Source organism: Apodemus sylvaticus, chromosome 1 (assembly GCF_947179515.1).
Source record: "Apodemus sylvaticus chromosome 1, mApoSyl1.1, whole genome shotgun sequence".
Taxonomy (NCBI): Eukaryota; Metazoa; Chordata; class Mammalia; order Rodentia; family Muridae; genus Apodemus; species Apodemus sylvaticus.
In genome coordinates this window covers 82,406,854-82,428,712 of record NC_067472.1, presented here as the reverse complement: position 1 = coordinate 82,428,712, position 21,859 = coordinate 82,406,854, and the positions used below count along the sequence as shown (strand labels likewise).

Here is a 21,859-nt window from a genome sequence, read left to right as displayed (position 1 = left end):
GTCCACAATGGAGAGTCACTTTCCCTCCAGATGTGGTCTTTAGGCTCACAGGCCGTGATAGGAATGAGCGCACAGCTACAGACACATGCGTGTACACACACAGACTGCACAAGGCCTGCGAGGATTCCTAGCAGAGGCTGTTGCACACAGTGGGGTGTGGACCCTGTTTATGTCATTCTGATACTCTTGGGTTTTGCCTCAGTTTCCCTCACAATGTGACGATATTCCTGTGGAGAGAGTACAAGAAGTACTGCCATTTTGTTTTTACATGTTTCTGTGCATATTTATTTATATTTAAAATGCTTTTTTGGTAAAGTCATGCTGTGTATCTGATTTCCAAATTAACCAAGAATTACAGAGTAAAAACCAAAGGGAAACCTACCTGCCACCCACTGCCTATTGGTTTACTACCTACATCCTGAGACAACTTGCTTTTCGAGCTTTGTTTGCATTTCCCAGATTGTGCTATGTCCCCCAAATGGTGGCATACTAAGCACACCTTCCACGTTAGCAGCCTGCCTGGAAAGCTCAGGACTCGTCTTGGAAGTTATCCCATGCTACCGTGCTAATCCACGCAGACCAGTGCTCTTTCCAAGCCTGCTTAGAGACTGGAGGTGTGTGTTTTAGTTCATTCAGGTGGTCCTCTGTGGTTCGGGTTTTGCTTGTTGCTAGGTTGGGGCTGTGGTGCTGTAGAAATGCCCTTGGCCATGTATCTGTGACACAGGGTAAATTCTTAAGAGGCAGGGTTAGTGACAGGGTCAGAAGATGTTCTTCATGTGAAAGAGGCCAAAGTGCCCTCCAGAAAGGCAGTCCTGTTTTGTCATCTCACTAGCAGTTGACACAGTGCCTTTTCTTCTCTGTCCAGCTTTCAACCTTTGTCTGAGAGTTGAAAACTATCATGCTGGCAAGTTATATGTCACCAGACACGAGCTAAAGTCACCTGAGAGCAGGGAATTGAGACAGTGCCTTCATGAGATGCAGCTGTAGAGCATTTCTTAATTAGCGATTGATGTGTGGGGGGAGGGGTGGGCATAGCCCATTGTGGGTTCCTGGATAAGAAAGCAGGCTGAGCAAGGCTTGAGGAGCAGTTTTGTTAGCAGCACCCTCCCCTCTGCTGCTCTGCACCAGCTGCTGCCTCCAGGTCCCTGCTTGAGTTCCTGCCCTGACTTCCCGAGATGATGAGCAGTGCCGTGGAAGTGTAAGCTGAATAAACCTTTTCTTTCTCACCTTGCTTTGATCATAGTGTTTCATCACAGCAGTGTATCCCTCTTGTGTCTTTATTTATATTTGTTTTCTCATAAATGAATTTGAAAACCTCTTGGTTTTCTTTTCTATCAAAATGATCTTTTTTTTTCATCTTTTAAATTATTGTAATAGTTTTTTATACTGAAGTTTTGGCTCTTTATAGGGCAAAGAAATTAGTCATTTTCCATTAACATATTTTTGATTTGTTTGTCTTGACTTTTGAGATAACCCTTCTCTTCTTCCTTTCTCTTCTCACCCTTCCTTGTTCCCCTCCCCCCACATCTTCCTTACCCTCCTCCTTCTTTCTTGAAGAACTTGCACATTCTAAGTGTGCGCTGTTCCCTGCACTAAAATTCCAGCCCTCTTTCTTCTTTCTGAAAATATATTTATTTTAATTTCACATGTATGAGTATTTTGCCTGTATGTATGTACACATGCAGTGTGTGTCTTGTGTCTGTCCCTGGAGGCCAGAAGAGGGCACCAGATTTCCTGGAACTAGAGTTAAAGACAGTTGTGAGTCTCCATTGGGTAGCTGCTGAAAATTGAACCTGGATCCTCTGGAAGAGCCGCAGTGCTCTTAACTGCCGAGTCATGTCACCCCTCCGTTCGTCCTCACCACAGCGTGCACACTGTTTTGTATCCAGCTCCTTCCCATGTGGTGTCATGAACACATGACTGGATCAGCAGCTTCCTTTCTAACTCTGTGATTTGCATCTCCTGTTTTGATTCCTGCACAGAATAGAATCCCTCGAGTTCCTGGATGAGATGGAGCTCCTGGAGCAGCTCATGCGGCACTACTGCCTGTGCTGGGCCACCCGAGGCGGCCAGGAGCTGGGTAAGGCATTGCGTTCCTCTCACCTGGGCCTAAAGGCAGGGTAGCCTTCTTCTCCAAGAAGGAAAGTCACGCCTGGACAATCAGGTTCAGAGAACTAGAGAAACGTCTACGCATGTGCACAGTGTGTCCAGAGACGTCGTGGTTTCCTTCTCCAGGTTTCAATAGCACAGATGAGGTAGATTCTTTAAACTTCAAGTCCCCATATAACTAGCCAGCCCTTGTCCTGCTGGCTATGGGATTTCTGCATTTGGGAAAGTTGAAAACCTTGAGGGGTTAAAGTAAATAATTTTAATATAATAACCAGCATTTGCCCTTCACGAGCTCATAGCCAGGTTTACTAGATACTAACATGTGGATCATTTGATGTCCCAAATACACACTCAGGGGCTGGAGAGATGGCTCAGTAGTTAAGAGCACTGCTTGCTCTTCCAGAGGATCCAGGTTCAATTCCCAGCCCCCAAATGGCAGCTCACAACTGTCTGTAGCTTCAGTTTCAAAGAATCTGTTGCCCTCACATAGACACACATACAGCAAACACCAACACACATGAAAATAAATAAATAGATAGATAGATAGATAGATAGATAGATAGATAGATAGATAGATAGATAAATGGACCTGCTCAGTTTCAGGGCAGTTTCTCTCTCCTTGTCTAGGGTTAAGGTGTTGTTCTCTGACAGAGGCAGGCAAGACCATGAGGTTAGACAGGCACCTTGGCGCCTGGCTCTCCAGGTTTCAATCCAGCTTCTGCTGACTCTTGCCTCTATTGTTTTTGCTTCCCAGTGATGATTTTTTTTTCCTTGAGCAGAATAGTTCAGTGAGACCACATCAGATTCCAGGTCCCTGGTGCCCCCACAGATGTGACCTGAGGGACACCTGACAGGCAGGCAGTGGCCGTGCAGCCTTCTTGGGCCCCCACACTTCAGCCCTCAGAGTCCCTCCAATATGGTTTGGATGGAAAGCCCTTTCTTGCTGTGTTTTATATCAGAACCTCTCCTAATTATAAAGGGAGTTAGTTGTATTTGGAACTTGGGAGACTTATGAACAGAAGAGCGCAGAAGGCCCCGCGGTCTGGCCTCAGGCAGCCTCCAGTGGCGCGCCTCTCCTGCTCTCTAGACACTGCTTACTTACATTTACAAAAATTAATTTCTGTGTTTCTTTGATTATTTTGAGACATTAAGTGCAACCTGGCCTTAAACTTGGCATTCCTCACGTGCCTCGCTTGACCTGATGGAGCTGCGTGCACACACACATGTGGAAGCAGAGGGGCCTTGGGAGGGTGGGCACTCCTGACCCACCCTGCCCTTGGGCTGAGCCCCTGCATTTATTTTTTTCAGTGTAATCATGTGACACGAGCCTTTTCTCCCTTGCTACTAAGCTTCTCGGTGAACGTAGCTGTAATGAGTGTATTAAATCCTATCATGAGACTAGGTCTGAATGTTCTTAACCTTCACAAGCTTTTGGAAAGATAGGTTTCTCATGAGTTTAAGTTAAGTGTTGTTTTTCAAACAGTGAATTGAACTGCTTTTTATTGTTGTTTGTTTTTGGTGTGCTTTGGGAACAGGGTGGTCTCATTCTGAAGCACAGGTTGGCCTCAAACTGGTTCTTGTGCTTTAGCTTCCCAAGTGCTGGGTTTATAGGTATTCACACCACACCCAGGTTGGGATAGTAAGCATTCTAAGGTCAGATGTTGTTGGTGTGTCAGCACTAGGTGAAGAACCCTCTTTGTGTTTGCTCAAAGTTCAACAGTTAGTAAATTTTGGACATTTACTGCAGAGAGCTCATAAAGTGTTATGAAATGCTTTCTAAATCTGTTTTAAACCACCCATAAACAAAAGCTGCCCTGACCTCTCACTTCCTTCTGAGATATTGTTTCACCCAGGAAGAGAGTGAGGTCCATTCGGTGCCCAGGGCCAGTGTGCACGCCCTGGTTCCCTCACTCCGCCTCAGTGTCTGACAGCATCTGTTTCTCCCTCAGGTTTGAAGGAGATAACCTACTGATCTGCTGAAGGCTGTGCTGAGGTGGATGGGGAAGGCTCTAGCTAAGGGGGTGCCTGACCTCCTGAGGGAGGGGAGCCTCGTCGCCATTGTTGGTCCTGTCACACATCCGGAACCCTTGGTTACAAAGGTGGTCACACCAGATCCTGTTTCTGTCAGTATCATTGTTTAAATAAATCTCACTTGCCATTTGTCTCAGACTCTGCTGCTGTCCAGTGACACTCTTTAATCTCTGGGGGCGGGGGGGGGGGGGGGGGGGGGGGAGGGTTCAAATCCATGGCAGCTAAAATCCAGGATCCCGACTCTTCACTTGGACCTTGATTTACCCTGTGAGTCAGAATCCATTTGGAAATTTACTCCTCCCTGTGCTCTTTATTGCAATGCCTCATGGGCTGTGACCCTTAACCCTTGACCTGCTGCAGGTGCTGGAGCTCCTGTGGTGTTGCTGCCGCCTTTGCCAGGCTGGCCTGCTTATTTGCCTCTTTTTTAGTTGCCTTAGCAGGTTGAATAATGACTCTGTAAAGGACCCTAACTCCTTGAAACTCTGACATATGTCACTTGTGGGAAATAGGCATTTTGTCAATGAGATTTTGTCAAGGGTCTCAAATTTGTTAGGGATCGTCTGGGGCTTTGGTGTAATCACAAGGTCCACAGAAGCCAGAAAGGGGGCAGTGACAGAGCAGAGATTGTGGAGAGATGGATTTCAAAGATGTAGAAGTCCATAGAATACGTAATAAAAGCAACTTCTAGAAGCTAAAAAGGCCAGGGGGCTGGAAAGACGGCTCAGAGATTAAAAGCACTTACTGTTCTTACAGAGGACCCAAGTCCAGTTCCCCAAACCCGTACTGGGTGGCTCCTGACTTTGTTACTCCAACTCCAGGGAGTTCAAGCCCTTGTTCTCTGTGGGCATCAGCACATGCACACACCCACAAATGGATGTGAATGTATATATGTCACAAAAACTAATAAAAATTAAATCTTTAAAAAGGCCAGGGGTCCCAGGAAAGACCCTACCCTCAAACACACACAGGTTCCCGCCCCCCTCCCAAAAAAAACTTGACTTTAAAGTTACTGATTTCCTCTTGCTGACCCCCAGAACTACAAGCAGATAAATGTGTGCTGTTTTCAGCCACTGGGTTGTGATAAGCCAGAGCAGCAATAATGAGATTAATATAGTCCATCCTAGCACAACAAAACCAAAACAATTTTATTTTTAAAACTGAGTTTCTTTAGGGGCTGGGGAGATGGCTCAGAGGGTTATGTACATTCTGCTCAAGCATAAAACCTTGAGTTGGGTTCCTAACACCCATGTAAAAGCGAGGCACATTATCTGTTTACCCCAGTACTCTGGGGGTGGGGAGTAGAGACAAGGGGTTCCCAGAGCTTGCTGCTGGCCAGCCAGTCCAGCCAAAATAGTGAACCCTGGGTTCAGGGAGAGGCGGAGAATGAGAGGACACTCCAACCCTGGACTCCCCCCAGTGAGTGTTGAGATGTGATTCAGTTTCCATAAAATCATGGAGAGCCACAACTTGAGAGTCTCTTCCTGCCAGAACTGTAGGGAACTGTCCGAGACCCATGCTCATTTTATGGGTGTCCCTGCTGGCCCAGGGCCCTTTATGCAAACCACTGAGTTAATGTAGAAATGAAATTCATGAAGGCAGTTCTGGGAGCTCAGGGCAAAGCAGTCCAGTTTTTACAGTGTGGGGATCCATGTCAAATCAAGAGGAGGGTTTTTAGAAAGTACAGGAGTGAAAGCTGCAGAGTAAGTGTAGTCCCTGAACCTTGAGTATTTTATAGGAGATTCCATGGCAATGAATTTGAGGTATTTGGTGGAATTGCAAAGGCCAGGTTGTGGGAGTGGCCAAGATCCAAATGCTTTCAGAGCCAGCCCAGTGAGAAGGAAGTAGGTTTATGTTCCTCACAGAAAAATGAGGGCCTTAGCATCAAAAATGAGGGTCTTCATCCCAAGTGAGCTGCCACAAATGTAAGATGGGCCAGTCCACTTTTTTTATCTTAAGCCCCCAGCATTTCTATTCTTTTGGTGCAACCTTCAATTCCTCCCCATCCTTTCAAGCCCAAGACCCTAACTGCCACCGCCCCACCTCCATCTCCAGTGCCACCTTCCCCTGCCTGCAATATTTTCTCTTCTTCAGTGGGATCTGGGGGAGGGGTATAGCTCTGTTATGTTTGGCCACCAATTGTTTCCCAATCATGGACAAATTTGGGGTGTGAAGGTCTGAAACCTGAGGTCATAGCTTCAGAGGATAGAAATAGGAAAAATGGAAGGTGTGAGATACATGAAGATGGGAGACTCACCAAGCAAGCGAGAGTGGTCCTTGAGGACTGGAACTCAAGGAAGGAGACGCCAGAACCATTCTGGTGAAGAAGTAGTGTTAGAAGGGACATAGGGAAGGTCTCCCAAATGGAAGCTTCTACCTCATTGCAGAAGGTGGGGTCCCTGGGGCTGTGGGATTCATATGAACCAATGGAATAAGAAGAAACACTAGCAACCACTGAAAAAATGATTTGCAGGTTTTTGCCTTCTCATAGTTTTTGTGACCTAGGTGACCACTGTGTGATGATGAATTGTCTCATTGCCAGAGAACAGACCATGCGAGGCATAGCCTTGCTTTTTCAGATGAGGCCCCTCCTTATCTACATCCTAGCCCAACAATTCCACAGCTGACCACAGAAGTCTAAGCATACCAGGCAAGAACAGCCAAGCCAACCAGACAAGAAGATCCACCAGTAGACTCTCAGAAATGTGAGCCAGCTTAAAGTAGTTGCTTTAAGCTATAGGTTTGGGATTTTATTACCCTAAAGAAACTCACTGATACATGCAGCACGGAGAGAAGTGATTGGCTGGGCTTTACATTAATGCTTATTTGGTACCAGGCTCTGCTGAGTATAAAGAGACAACAAAAGTACTTGGGAGGCACTATCACTCTCTCAGATGCTTCTAACCCATCCTCATCCCTTAGTGTCAGCTCCCAGTACCTAGTAAGACATTCTACCCAGGACTCCCAATGCCACTCCTGGTGGGATCTCAGAAGAATTTTTTACTAGGCAACCCATAGCCATCACACTCTCCTAAGAACCTGAAAAAGCAACAGGCAACAAAGAATGGAGCACCCACCCAACAAACTCAAGATAAGTTAGCAGTACCTAGAACTACAATCATCCCAAAACCAAATGACTAGACACCAGTGCAAAAACACAGTAACAGCCAGTACAATATGTCTCCACTAGAGCCCAGCAACCCTACTACAGTAGTCCCAGAAAAATGGCACTATAGCTAATGCACAAGACAAGGACTTCAAAATACCTTTTATGAATGTGCTCAGGGACTTTAAAGAGGATATGAATAAATCCATTAATGAACTCTGTGAAAATATCAAACAGTGGAATGAAGTAAAAACAAAAAACAAACAAACAAACAAAAACCTGTTCAAGGCATGGAAGTGGAAATTGACTCAATAATAAGGCCCAAATTGAGGGAAATCTGAAAATGAAAAACTTTGGAGCTCACCAGGAACCTTTCAGGCAAGCCTAACCAATAGAATACAAGATGTGGAAGAGACTCTCAGACATTGAAGACAAAATAAAGGAAATGGATACCTTAGGCAGAGAAAATTTTATATATATCAAAAGGCACACCAGAGCAATGGGGATCAACAAATACTGCTCATTGATAATTCTCAACAGCAGCAATAATCTCAATTTCCCCAATAAAAAGATATAGTCAAGCAGACTTGATTAAAAAAACAAGATCCATCCTTCTAGGCATCCAAGGATAGATATCAGCATAACATCAAGGATAGTATCACCTTAGGGCAAAAGAATGGAAAAATAATATCCCAAGCAAATGACCCCGCCCCCCCCAACAAGCCAGTGTCGCCATTTTATATACCTGACAAAATAGACTTCAAACCAAAATTAATCAGAAGAGATAGGGAAGGGCACTACATACTCATTAAAGGAAGAATCCACCAAAAGGGCAAGTCTAAAGATCTATGCATATGTGTTCGTACTAGGACACTCAAAGTCATAAACACTACCACAGCTAAAATCACATATTGAACATCACACAGTGATATCCAACTCTCACCAATATACAGGTTGTCCAGACAAAAACTAATCAGAGAAATGCTGGAGCTAACTGACATCATAAACCAAATGGATCTAAGAGATATTTTTAGAATATTTCACTGAGACAAAAGAATATACTTTCTCAGTAGCTCATAGAACTTTCTCCAAAATTGAACACATATGTGGACATAAAACAAGTCTCAACAAATACAAGAAAACTGAAATAACATCTTATATCCTATTTGACCTTCATTGATTAAAGATGGATATTAATAACAGCAGAAACAACAGAAAGCCTACAAACTCATGGAAACTGAACAACTCTCTATTGAAGGAAAAATGGACCAAGACAGTCATTAAGAAAGCAACTAAAAACTTTTTAGAATGGAATGATAATGAAACACAACATACCCAAACCTATGGGACACAATGAAGTTGATTCTAAGAGACAAGTTCATAGCACTAAATGCCTATGTAAAATAATGAAAGAGATCTCATGTTAGCAACTTAATGGCATGTATGAAAGCTCTAAAACAAAAGAGTAAGTGAAAATTATCAAACTAAGGGCTAAAAGCAATAAAAATACAAACAAACACAAAGAATCAATGAAACAAAATTGGTTCTTTGAGAAAAATAAGAAAGCCAAACTTGTAGTCAAATTAACTAAAAAAAGAAGAGGAAATATCCAAGTTAACTAAATTAGAGATGAAAGGGGCACCATAACAACAGACACCGAGGAAATCTGGAGAATTATAAAGACATACTTTAAAAATGTATATTCCACCAAATTGGAAAATCTAAAGGAAATGGATAATTATCTTGATATATCCCACCTACCAACGTTAAAAGAAGATCAAATAAGCAAGTTAGACTTGTTACCCCCCATTGAAATAGAAGCAGCAATTAAAAGTATTCCCAACCACAAAAATCCCAGGACCAGATGGTTTTAGCACAGAATTGTGCCAGACATTCAAAGGAAAGTTTATGCCAATGCGCCTCAAATTATTCCACAAAATAGAATCAAACTGAACATGGCCTAATTCTTTGTATAAGGCCAAAGAGTTATTTTGATGTCTAAACCACATAAAGACTCAAGATAAATAATTACAGATCAATTTTCCTTATGAACGTAGATGCCAAAAATTCTCAATAAAATACTTATAAACTAAATTCAAGAACACATCAAAAAGATCATTCACCATGACTGAATAGGCTTCATCTTAGAGATGCCAAGATGGTTCAACATGTGTAAATAAAAAATGTAATTCATCATATAAAGATACTGAAAGACAAAAACCACATGTTTGTTTCATTAGATACATAAAAGGCCTTTGACAAAATCCAGCAGAGCTTCATGGTAAAAAGTCCTGGAAAGACTATAAATACAAGGGACATAGCACAAATGATAGAAGCAATTCAGAGCAAGCCCTCGGCCAAATCATTCTAAATGGACGAAAACTTAAAGAATTTCCACTAAAATCAGGAACAAGACAAATTGTCCACTCTCTCCATACCTATTGGTGATGGCTGTTCTCGGTTGCTGTCTTAGTCAGGGTTTCTATTCCTGCACAAACATCAGGACCAAGAAGCAAGTTGGGGAGGAAAGGGTTTTTTCAGCTTACACTTCCACCTTGCAGTTCATCACTAAAGGAAGTCAGGACTGGAACTCAAGCAGGTCAGGAAGCAGGAGCTGATGCAGAGGCCATGGAGAGATGTTTCTTACTGGCTTGCTCAGCCTGCTCTCTTATAGAACCCAAGAATACCAGCCCAGAGATGGTACCACCCACAAGGGGCCCTCCCCCCACCATCACTAATTGAGAAAATGCCTCACAGTTGGATCTCACGGAGGCATTTCCCCAACTGAAGCTCCTTTCTCTGTGATAATTCCAGCCTGTGTCAAGTTGACACATGAAACTAGCCAGTACAGTTGTCAACTTGACCACACCTGGAATTAACTAAAATCTAGAAATGAGGCACACTTGTGGAAGACTTTTGCTTAATTTAAATTCCCATTCTTTGAGATCTTTAGAGGTAGAAGACCCACTTCTAATCTGGGACGTGCCTTCTGCAGGAAGCCTATATAAAGGACATTGAAGAAAGAAGACTTTTCTCCTTGCCTGCTTGATCTTGCTTTTGCCTGCAAGTCCATTCCTTCACTGGCATTAGAGATTACTTCAGTAGGATTCCAGTGTGCACTAAAGACAAGCTGAGGCATCTATCCATACAGTTTGGATTCTTGGACTTTCCATTTATAGGCAACCATTATTGGATATATGTGTGAGTGAATGAGTGTGTGTGTGTGTGTGTGTGTGTGTGTGTGTGGTGTAGTGTAGTGTAAATGCAGTTACTTTAGAGAACCCTGACGAATATACTATTCAGTATAGTACTAGAAGACTTAGAGGGATAAGACAACTGAAGGAGATCAAGGGGATACAAATAGGAAGGGAAGAAGTCAAAGTATCTTTATTTGCAGATGATATGATAATACACATAAGTGATCCTAAAAATTCCAGTAGAGAACTTCTACAGCTGATAAACACTTTCAGCAAAGTAACAGAATACAAAATTAACATACAAAAATCAGTAGCCTTCATATATACAAATGATAAGCAGACTGAGAAAGAAATCAGGAAAACACTTTTCATAATCTCATCAAAAATATCTTGCGTAACTCTAATCAAACAAGTGAAAGACTTGTATGATCAAAACTTTAAGACACTGAATAAAACAATTGAAGAAGATATTAGAAGATGAAATATCTCCTGTGCTCATGGATTGGTAGGATTAATATAGTGAAAATGGCCATCCTATCAAAAGCACTCTACAAGCAAGATTCTAACCCAATTTTATATAGAACTTGAAAGGACAATTTTCAGCTTCATATGAAAACATACACACACACACACACACACAGAGTCAACCAAGTTAGCTAAAACACTGCTGAATAATAAAAGAACTGCCCCAGGTATCACTGTCCCTGGTGTCAATTTGTACTAAAGATGTATAGTAATTAAAACAGCATGGTGTTGGCATAACACAACAGAAACATTCATCAGTGGGATCAAATTAAAGATACAGGTATAAATCCACACACCCATAGACACTTGATTTTTTTAAATATAGAAATCAGAAATACATGCTGGAAAAGACAGCATTTTCAACAAATAGTGATGGTTAAACTGGATAACTGCATGTAGAAGATTCCAAATAGATCCATATTCATCACTCTGCACAAACTCATTTCCAAGTGGATCAAAGACCTCAAGATAAGTCCAGATACCCTGGATCTGACACGAGAGAAAGCGGAGAACAGGCTTGAACTCCTTGGCACACACACAAAAAGATTTTCTGAACAATACACTGACAGCACAGGCACTAAGAACAGCAATTAATAAATGGGACCTCATGAAGCTGAAAAGCTTCTGTAGGACAAAAGACATCATCATTCAGACCAAGCAGTAGGCTGCAAAATAGGAAAATATTTTTACCAGCTGCACATCTGATAGGGGACTAACATCTAAAATATACAAAGAACTAAAAAAAAAAAAAAAAACAAAAAAACAAAAACAAAAAAAACCCTTGGACATCATGAAAACAAGCAACGCAATTAAAAATGGGATATAGATCTAAGCAAAGAACTCTCAAAAGGAAACTTAAATAGCTGAGAAGCTCATCAAGAAGTGTTCACCATCTGTAGTTATCAAAGAAATCCAAATCAAAACTACTTTTAAGATTTTGTTTTATATCAGATTGCCAAGATCGATAAACAAATAACAGGATGAAGAGTACATGGAACACTCATTCATTGCCAGTGGGAGTGAAAACCTGTACAGCCACTGTGGAAACCAGCATGGTGCTTCCTCAGGAATCTGGAAATAGATCTATCTCAAGATCCAGCTCTACTACTCTTGGGCATATACACAAAGGACATTTCATCCTATGCCGAGACACTTGCGCAACCATGTTCATTGCTGTTTTATTAATAATAGCCACACATTGGAAATAGCCTTGATTTTCATAAACAGATGAATAGAGAGAAAACGGTACATTTACACAATGAAAAATTACTCAGCTATTAAAAAGTGGAATCATGAAATTGCCAGGTAAATGAATGGAGTTGGGACTAAAAGAATCTTGAGTGGGGTAACTCAAATTGGCATGTATTTGCTTATATGTGGAAATTAGCTCTTAAGTCTTTAATATGCAAACTTTAATCCATATAATCACAGAGGTTAGGTAGCCATAGAGTAAGGGAATAGTGGGGGAGGGATGGTATAACAGTAATATTTAATATAAATGTATGCAGTAAATTAATACAGCAGCTGTTTTTTCTTTATCCTAGCTAATTCCCCAATGAAGGCACAGAGAGACTAAGACTTGTTTAATCGAGCTTTACTGTAATACTTGGGTAATCATTTGATCTGCTTTAATCCTCTAAACTAATCTGGCTACCTCCCACCCCAAATTCCCATAATACTTGCATTTAGGGCCTTCCATGCTTCACCTGAACTCTCATGATGTCTACCTTCCTCCCTCCTCGTGGCTCAGTCTGTCTTTCTCTCTCTCTCTCTCCCCCTTGGCTAGTGGAAGTCCCATCCTATTCTCTCTTATGGCCAGCCATTGGATGATCAGCTTTTAATGACAAGGCAGAGACTAAATTGTAAGCATTCTTTACATAAACTGAAACAGGAGATTCTTGACATAAGTATTACATTGGCCTGTCTGGATTGAAACAAGATAGGAGGGCAGAGAAATCAGCATTTGAATGACATGAGGATAATCTTTACACATTGCACAAAAATATTATGCCTACAGGATGGATTGCTGTAATGAAAGGGACACAGAATGGATAGTTGAGGTTGGATAAGGTGAGAGAGCAGGAATGAGAGGATCAAATATGGAGAAGAGTAAGGGGTGGGATATGGGGAGGGACAGATAAAACTAGGGGCCATTTGACACTTGTATGGAATTCTAATACAGTAGAAGCTTCCTAAAATATATACATGTAATACACACACACACACACACACACACACACACACACACACACAATCTAAATGAAATTGCTAAATAGTGAGAGAGATGGAGCCCCAAGTGGACATTTCTTATCACCAAATGAAGCTTCCAGTGCCAGTAATGGATTATATCTAATCAAATTATTGGTTAAAGGGGCCCAATGGAAACCCTCAAACAACCCACACTATTGCCAAGGTTATTAGTTGCTCTCCACACACTGACAGTAAAGCCCTACAACTGAAGACAACACCTACAAAATTCATTGAACATATAGAAGTCATCAGGTATCTTACCTAAAGCCTTCACCCATACTGACTAGTGTTCATGGTACTGGAAAGTACTCTGCACACTACCAAATGAGAAAGGTAAACACAAAACCAGCTACAAACCTTTGATCTACAATGATGAACTTCCTGGGTCATGTGCTAACTAATGCAATATGGCACAGAGTTTGTTGAAGTAACTAGCCAGTATCTGATTGGATTTAAGGCCCATTTCATGAGATGGAACCATTTTTCTTAGTCACTGTTCGATTGCTGTGAAGAGAAATCATGTCCAAGACAACTTTTATAAAGGAAAGCATTTAACTGGCACCTTGCTTATTGTTTCAGAGGGTTAGTTTATTATCTTGGCAGGAAGCATGATGTCCTGTAGGCAGGAATGGCCCTAAAGTCAAGAGATTTACATCCTGATCCACAAGCAGTGACACTCTGGGCCCAACATGGACATTTGAAACCTCAAAGCTCACCCCCAGTGACACTTTCTCTAACAATCCTAATCCTCCTAATCCTTCTAATCCTTTCAAATAATTCTTCTCCTTGATGATTAAGCATTAAAATATATGAGCCTATGCAGGCCATTCTCATTTAGACTACCATACCATCTCTGACTCTGCTTTGATGGCTAAGAACCTGGGATCAAATAGGCCAGGGACCTAGTGGAAAACCAAATATTAGTATTCTAAAAGAACATAGAAGGAAAAAAGAGTTTTAACTACACTCTGCTGTATCTGTATTATTAGTGTCCCACTCAGCAATCATCAGAGAATGGTCCTCCTGTACTAGATAGGAACAAATAGAGACCCATAGCCAGACAATGTACAGAGAACAAGAAACCTCAAACCCTGTTGTAAATGGGATGTCTCCATCACACCCCTCCCCTCAGGGCTCAGGAAATTCACCAAAGAAGCAGAAAGAGTATAAGAGCCAGAGGGCATGGGGCACATCAAGGAAATAAGGCTCTAAACACAGCAGGATCTACATACATGTGAGCTCACAGAGGTCACCGCAGTGTGCTCAGGGCTTGCACAGGTCTGTGCTAGATGATGCTAGTAGTAGGTCTTACTACTGAGAGAAGTAGATGAAAGTCCCCAACCCTAACCCAGGAGCAATTTTCAAATGGTAACCACTCAAAACTGAAATATGTTTTCTTGAAGGGAGTCTCACTGGGGATGTAAACCACTCTTAAGGGTAAGCACCATGATCACAAGTAGTAGATTGACAGCACAAAAGGAACTCGGTGGCATCTTGGGAAGATAATGTTTTATCCAGACTTTATTTTTCCATTTTTCCTTTTCCTTTTCTTTTTTCTCCTTCCTTCCTTCCTTCCTTCCTTCCTTCCTTCCTTCCTTCCTTCCTTCCTTCCTTCCTTCCTTCCTTCTTTCCTTCTTTCCTTCCTTCCTTTGTTCCTTCCTTCTGCCCTTCCTTCCTCCTCTTCCTCTTCCTCCTCCTCCTTCTGCTGCTGGCTGTTCCTCCTCCTCCTCCTTGTCTTTTAACGTTACAGGTTCTTTGTGTATATATTGTGGCTTCTCTGTTTTTATGGGTTCCCTATTGTATCCCTGTGTCTATGTGTGTTTCTTGTGTTTTTCCTTTGGTTATTTTTTCTGTTTGTTTGTTTTGTCCTATTCCAGCTTCTTTTTATTTTACTATTATTCTTTAGATGCTTGTCTGATTTCTAAGGAGAGACAGAAAGGATGTGACTTCAAATGAGAGGGAAGGTGGAAAAAATCTTGGAGAATTTGAGGGAGGTAAAACCATAATATGAATATATTGTATGAAAAAATTTGTTTTTAGTAAAAAGTGATGATGGGGAACAGGTTTTGTGGGGGGTAGTTATTACAACCCTTCCTAAGAACATCTTTCCCAAGAACATAAAGAGATGTGTCTGCTGTGTGGTGTTACGGATGATTGGACACAGTATCTAAAGACTTCTTAGAGGGAATATGGTGGTTTGAATATGTTTGACCTATGGGAAGTGGCACTATTAGGGGGTGTGGCCTTGCTGGAATAGGGTGTGTCCTTGTTGGAGGAAATGTGTCACTGTGTAGGCTTTGAGGACACCTAGTGTTCAAGCTCCGCCCAGTTCAGAAGAGAGCCTTCATCTGGCTGCATGTGATCAAGATGCAGAACTCTCAGCTTCTTGGAAGTTACCAAGGGGAGAAGGGGGAGGGGGAGAAAGAGAGAAAGGGTAGGAGCACAGAGAGAAAAGAGAAGAGAGAAAAGGAGAGAGAGAAGAGATCAAAATGTATGGATTATATAGGGAAGACTCTCTGGAGGAAGACAGCCCAGCCTCTGGAATAGAAAGTTCAGGGTTGGGAGCTGAGCATGCCAGGTAGGGACTGGGGGATTCTGGGAGAACTTAGAGACCAGGTCAGCTTTGATATGTAAAGTATGTACCTCAATCCCTCGTCCCGGAGTTCAATAGCAAACAAGAAGTATCAACATAATTTTTAAGTAATATTAAGCCATTTTGACGGTCAGTCTTCACTGTCAACCTGATGGGATTAGAATCACCTTGTCTTTAAACCCTACACTCAGGGCCAGGCGTGATGGCTCATGCCTTCAATCCTGGCACTCAGGGGATCCCTGAGTTCTGCACTAGTCTAGTCTAAATAGTGAGCTTCAAGAAGCTCGGGACTACATAGAAAGGACCTTCTCAAAATCAACACAAACAGAAAGCCTACACTCCTGTTATGTTTTTGCTCATCAGAATATTTGGATGATCTTGGCAATCCATACATTACATCCACTCATTTTCTTCAACTGTGTGCCATTTCTTTTTTTTTTTTTAATATTTGGTTTTATTTTATGTGTATGATTGTTTTGCTTGCATATATGTAAATACACCATGTTCATCCAGTACCCACAGCAGCCAGAACAGGGCATTAGATCCTCTGGATCTGGAGTTACAGACAGTTGGGAACTGCCTGGTGGGTGCTGGAAACTGAATCCAGAGTCTCTGTAAGGGCAGCCAGGGCTCTTAGTCATTGAGCCATCTCTTCAGTCCCTTGTATGGTATTTCTTAATTGGGAAGCAGCAGAATGCAGCCAACAGTTGCTGATCTCAATAATTTTGCTCTTTTGTTTCATATACAGCACTGCAGCAGATATCTCTGAAGCTGTCATGGGGGATTGAGAAATAGTCACTGTAATAGGGGAGAGGGTGGCTTCCACTCTGAAATATGTTCCTTTAACTTTCTCCTAATGAGTATGTGTTTTCTGCTAAGGTGGCTTGAAAATATGTTTTCTGTATTTCTATCACCATGTAAAAATTACATTAAGTACCAAGTTGCACAAAGTGATCGTGGTGGTGCATGCCTGTAATCCTAGGACGTGGGTGTCAGAGGCAGAAGAGTCAGAAGCTCAAGATCATCTTCAATAGCAGAGCAAGGCCAGTCTAGGCTACATGAGACAAGGAAGGGAGGGAGGGAGACAGGAAGGAAGGAAGGAAGGAAGGAAGGAAGGAAGGAAGGAAGGAAGAAAGGAAGGAAGAAGGAAGAAAGGAAGACAGAGAGGGGGAAAGAAGAGGGGGGAGAGATGAAAAAGGAAGGAAGAGAAGGAGGGAGAGAGGAGGAAGAAAGGAAGAGGAGGGAGAGAGGAGGAAGGAAGAAAGAGGAGGGAGAGAGAAGGAAGGAGAGAGGAGGACGGAAGAGAAGGAGGGAGAGAGGAGGACGGAAGGAAGAGGAGGGAGAGAGGAGGAAGGAAAGAGGGAAGGGAAGAAGAAGAGGAAGAGGAAGAAAAAGGAAGGAAAGAGAAGGGAATATCTAATTGGTTAAGTTTTTCTCTTGATGGCTGAGTGGTTAAGAGTACACATTACTTTTCCAGAGGAAAAGTTCAGTTGAGTTCAGTTCCCAGCACCCATGTCAGGTGGCTCACAACATCCTGTAGCTCCAGCTCAGGGTTTCCAATGCCTCCGGTCCCTGAACTCACATGCACGTACCCTTCCTGGCCCCACACATACACGGACTTTTCAAAGTCAGTACTTAATTATTTTTACATTTATTTTGTGTCTGTCTTTGGGTTAGTGTACATAGTGGAGGTTGCAGGACAACTGTTGAGAGTCAGTTCCCTCCTTCTACCTTGTGGGTCCAGGGATCGAACTCAGGTTATCAGGCTTAAGCCTTTACCAGCTGAGCCATCTCGCTAGCCCTAAAGTAACGCTTTAAAACTACATTCCCTTGGTTTGTGTTCCTGTAATCCCGAATGAAGCTGTTCTGTCACAAATGAAGCTGTAATGTCACGAATGAAGCGGTAATGTCATGAGTGAAGCTATGATGTCGTTAATGAAGCTATGATGTCATTAATGAAGCTATGATGTCACAAATGAAGCTATGATGTCATTAATGAAGCTATGATGTCACAAATGAAGCTATGATGTCATGGATGAAGCTATGATGTCACAAATGAAGCTATGAGGTCATAAATGATGCTGTGCAGCTTTTCAGGGTCATTAGTGGTTTATGTATCTTTTTTTTATCTCACTTTGAAATGTAAATAAATTATATTGAATAAAAAAACCAAAAAAACAAAAACAAACAAACAAAAAAAAAAACCTGGGTTATGGGGGCTGGAGAAATGGCTCAGCAGTTAAGATCACTGTCTATTTTTCCTGAAGTCCTGAGTTCAATTCCCAGCAACCATATGATGGCTCACAACTGTCTATAATGAGATCTGGTGCCCTCTTCTGGTGTGTAGTCATATGTGCATATAGAACATTGTATACATATTAAATAAATAAATCTTTTTTTTTTAAACTGGGTTGCCTTTAATGATATACGAGGACTCTTCAAATTACAGTGTCAATTGGGCCTGCCTCCACTGTGTGGTAGATACTCTCCTGCCTCCACTGTGTGGTAGATACTCTCCTGCCTCCACTGTGTGGCAGGCACTCTCCTGCCTCCACTGTGTGGCAGGCACTTTCCTGCGTTCCTTTCCTTGTTTGTCTTTGTGTGATTTCATCTGTTTTGCTTTTGAAATGAAATCTGAATTACCTTTTCCACATCTAACACAGAACTATACACCCATTCCAATAGAAAATCTTTCACATTTTTTAAAAACATTTATTGATTTATTTTATGTATGTGCATACACTGTCGCTCTCTTCAGACACCCCAGAAGAAGACATCAGATTCCATCAGATGGTTGTGAGCCACCATGTGGTTGCTGGGATTTGAACTCAGCACCTTCAGAAGAGCAGTCAGTGCTCTTAACCCCTGAGCCATCTCTCCAGCCCCCTCTTTCACATTTTTTTAACATTTAAAAGGTGATGTACCTAAAATTATTTTCTTATGCGGAGAAAGGCAAAAATCTGGCTCTTCCATTTCCCCAGAGGTCAGCCTGGTTCCTACCTAGTCCTTCCAGTCCACTGATGGAAAGTTTCTTCCTGAACTAAATTCCTGGCAACATTTGGGGCTATCCTGGGCTCATTTCTCAGTTTCAGTGAGTTGCTTGTTTTCTTCTTCAGTTCTAAACTGCTGAACTATTTTCAGTGTTTTGTTTTCTCTACAACCTCGGGCTCCTGACCTCCTCTGATGCTTTCAAGACCCAGTGTCTCAAGAGGTTATAAACTCTAGAGGGAGGCCCTATTACTGTTGTTTTGCTAAGTGGACAAGTTCATCTGCCTTCTAAATATTTATGTTAATAGCTCTGAATTAGTGCTGTTCTCAGCTTCCATTAGAGAAAGGTCCTACTCAGTGGATGGTGATTAATGCAGACACTCAGAACCAACCAAAGTGCTGATAATTACTGAGTACTGGAAGCGTGGCCCTACGTGGGCAGTGTGCATCACCCCTTCTGAGGACTATTACACAGAGACGGTGGAAAGAATGTGAGAGCTGGAGGGTAGAGCAGGGCACAGTGAAATACTGCGTGACATGACCATTATACTCATGAGCTCACAGCTGTGGCTACCTGAACACCACTGGGCCCATCAACATCCTACAACGGATGGGAGAGGGGTTCATGAAGTCCCATTGTGGTGGTTTAAACGAAAACGTCTCCTAGACTTATACATTTGAATGTTTGGTTCTCAGTTGGTGGCTGTGGCCTTGTTGGAGGAGGTGATCACTGGGGGTGGGCCTCAAGGTTTCAAATCCCATGGCAACCAAAGTCAGTCAGTCTCTCTCTCTCTCTCTCTCTCTCTCTCTCTCTCTCTCTCTCTCTCTCTCTCTCTCCATCATGCAGATCAGATGTAAGCTCCTCAGTGCCTGCCTGCCATGGCTTTCCACCATGATACTTATAGTGACCCTCTGAAACTGCAAGCAAGCCCCCAATTAAATGCTTTCTTCTATAAAGCTGCCCTGGTCATGGTATTTACATATAGCAAGAGAACAGTGATTGAAGTCACCTTTTCTGAGGAGCTATTGCTGGTTAAATGGTGCTAGGGAGAGGGGAATCATTTTCCTCCATGGGGTAGCCTCTGATTGTTGCCATTCTCCAGTAAATAGCCTCCTCTAGAAATTCTGTAAGCAACCCTAATTAAGCCCAGAGGGTGGGTCGCACAGGTATGAGAGTAGAAGGGGGCTTTGGGGAAGAAGGCATGCTTCATCAGGGAGAGGGCTGAGAGTCAGTAATGGGGGTTAAAATGACCCTCATTTATACATAGGTGAAATGTCTAAAGTTTTTTAATGGTATAGTTAGGTAGGTATGGTATCTCTGCAATCCCAGCAGACTGGAGACTGAGGCTGGAGGATCCCAAGGTCAGGCCAGTGTGGGTCACCTGGGAAACTGTCTCAGAGCAACAAAGGGTGGATGGAAAGAGCTAGAGGCTGAATCACAAACCCTGTAACATGAACGCAACAATTGTAATCATAACTAATACAATAAATATCATTTTGCTGTGTTTCCCCATCTCTTAGGATGGATTAGAGAGAGCTTACACTATATACTACTGAGCATGATATCTGTTTAGATTAGCCTTCAGTATAATTTAAAATACATATTTATCTTTATTTTTTTAGGGTTTCTTCTCCCCCCCCCCCCGCCGCCCCGAGATAGGGTTTCTCTGTGTAGTCTTGGTTGTATTAGAACTAGATCTGTAGACCAGGCTGGCCTGGAATTCAGAGATCCACCTGCCTCTGCTTCCCAAGTGTTTGGATCCAAGGTGTGCGCCACCACCCTTAAAATACATATTTTGTACAAGTAAACGATGGCGACTGGTCATGGGACACCTTGTCTCAGACGTCTCTCTGGGTAGTGGCCCCATATTATGTGTGCGTTTAATTTACCTAAATGGTGCCATATGTGGTTAATTCTGTTTATAAATTGACTTTATTTTGTTGCTTTCCTTCCTTTCTCTCCCTGCCCCTCAAGATAGGCTCATATTTAGCTCAGGCTAGCTTTGAACTTATTATGTAACTCAGCCTGGTTCTCTTGCCTCTGCCTTTTGAATATGGGAATTATAAATATGTTCCTACATGCCTGGATTTGTTTTTGTTTGTTTGTTTTTTCAAATAGAGTCTCGGTACTCAGCTTAGGCTAGTCTGGAATTTGCTATGTAGTACAGGCTGGCTCTGAACTCATGATCCCTCTGCTTATGCCTTCTAAATTCACAAATTGCCTTTTTACTAAAAAATTTTTAAATACCTAGAGATCAAACCCAGATATTGGTAGTCCCCCCTCCCCCACATGTCTAGATCTTAAACATTATATTTTTTATTTTATGGGACAGGAAAGTGATATATAATAATAATATATCTTAATTATATACTTATTTTTAATAATAATTTAAAATGTAAAACCCTTTCAACTTGAAGTTCATAACATAAAAAGCCACTACCTACAGTTGACCCACAAGTCATAGTTTAACAACTTATAACACACATGATCAGCTACACTCCCCTTGTTTAAATAGTCTTCCATGAATAGACACATGGGGTTCTGTGTCCTGCTGTCCACAGTAATTCTAATCCATTACTATAAGCAGTTTGGTAGGAAACAATCCTGTGTGGCAGTCAGGGACAAATTCTTAGAACAGTTATTGAGCAAAAGTGTATGACATTTTACTCTTTGGTTTATATTTATGTATATTTACATCCTGGCCAAGTACACAGGAGAAAGCCTGTCTTACCACACCCTGATTGGCATTGGATATTAATTACCTTGTAATTGCTGAGCCCGGACATCTCCCAGCGTTGGCCTGCTTGCTTTTCGTTTAGTTCCTAAAAATTTGTTTCACCTCTGAGTTCATTACTTATCAATTCCTCATTGTGTTTTTTCTCATTTTCCCCTGTGACTTTTTCATAATTTATAAGAAGATGTTCATATGTGTGTCTCTGTGTGTGTATGTGTGTGCATGCGTGTGTGCATGCACACTGCACATGTCCATTGGTGGATGTGGAGGCCAGGGGTCCTCATCAGGTGTTTCCTCCATCGTCCTCCACCGTACCTTTTGAGATATG

At 42.1% G+C, this 21,859-nt stretch overlaps 1 protein-coding gene across 2 annotated transcripts in view; it reads left to right on the top strand.

Moving 5' to 3' along the window:
- The window catches only part of Lcmt1 (leucine carboxyl methyltransferase 1), a 54,001-nt gene extending 49,723 nt beyond the window's left edge, over positions 1-4,278 (top strand). The window contains exons 10-11 of one of the 2 annotated variants that reach the window (XM_052199745.1): positions 1,983-2,080; positions 4,059-4,278. In XM_052199745.1, coding sequence (XP_052055705.1) covers positions 1,983-2,080; positions 4,059-4,081 — 121 coding nt within the window. In that variant the 3' untranslated portion in view covers positions 4,082-4,278. The remainder of the gene's footprint in view (positions 1-1,982; positions 2,081-4,058) is intronic. The other variant, XM_052199753.1, reaches the window with a different exon arrangement.
- The last annotated feature ends 17,581 nt before the right edge of the window (positions 4,279-21,859 follow it).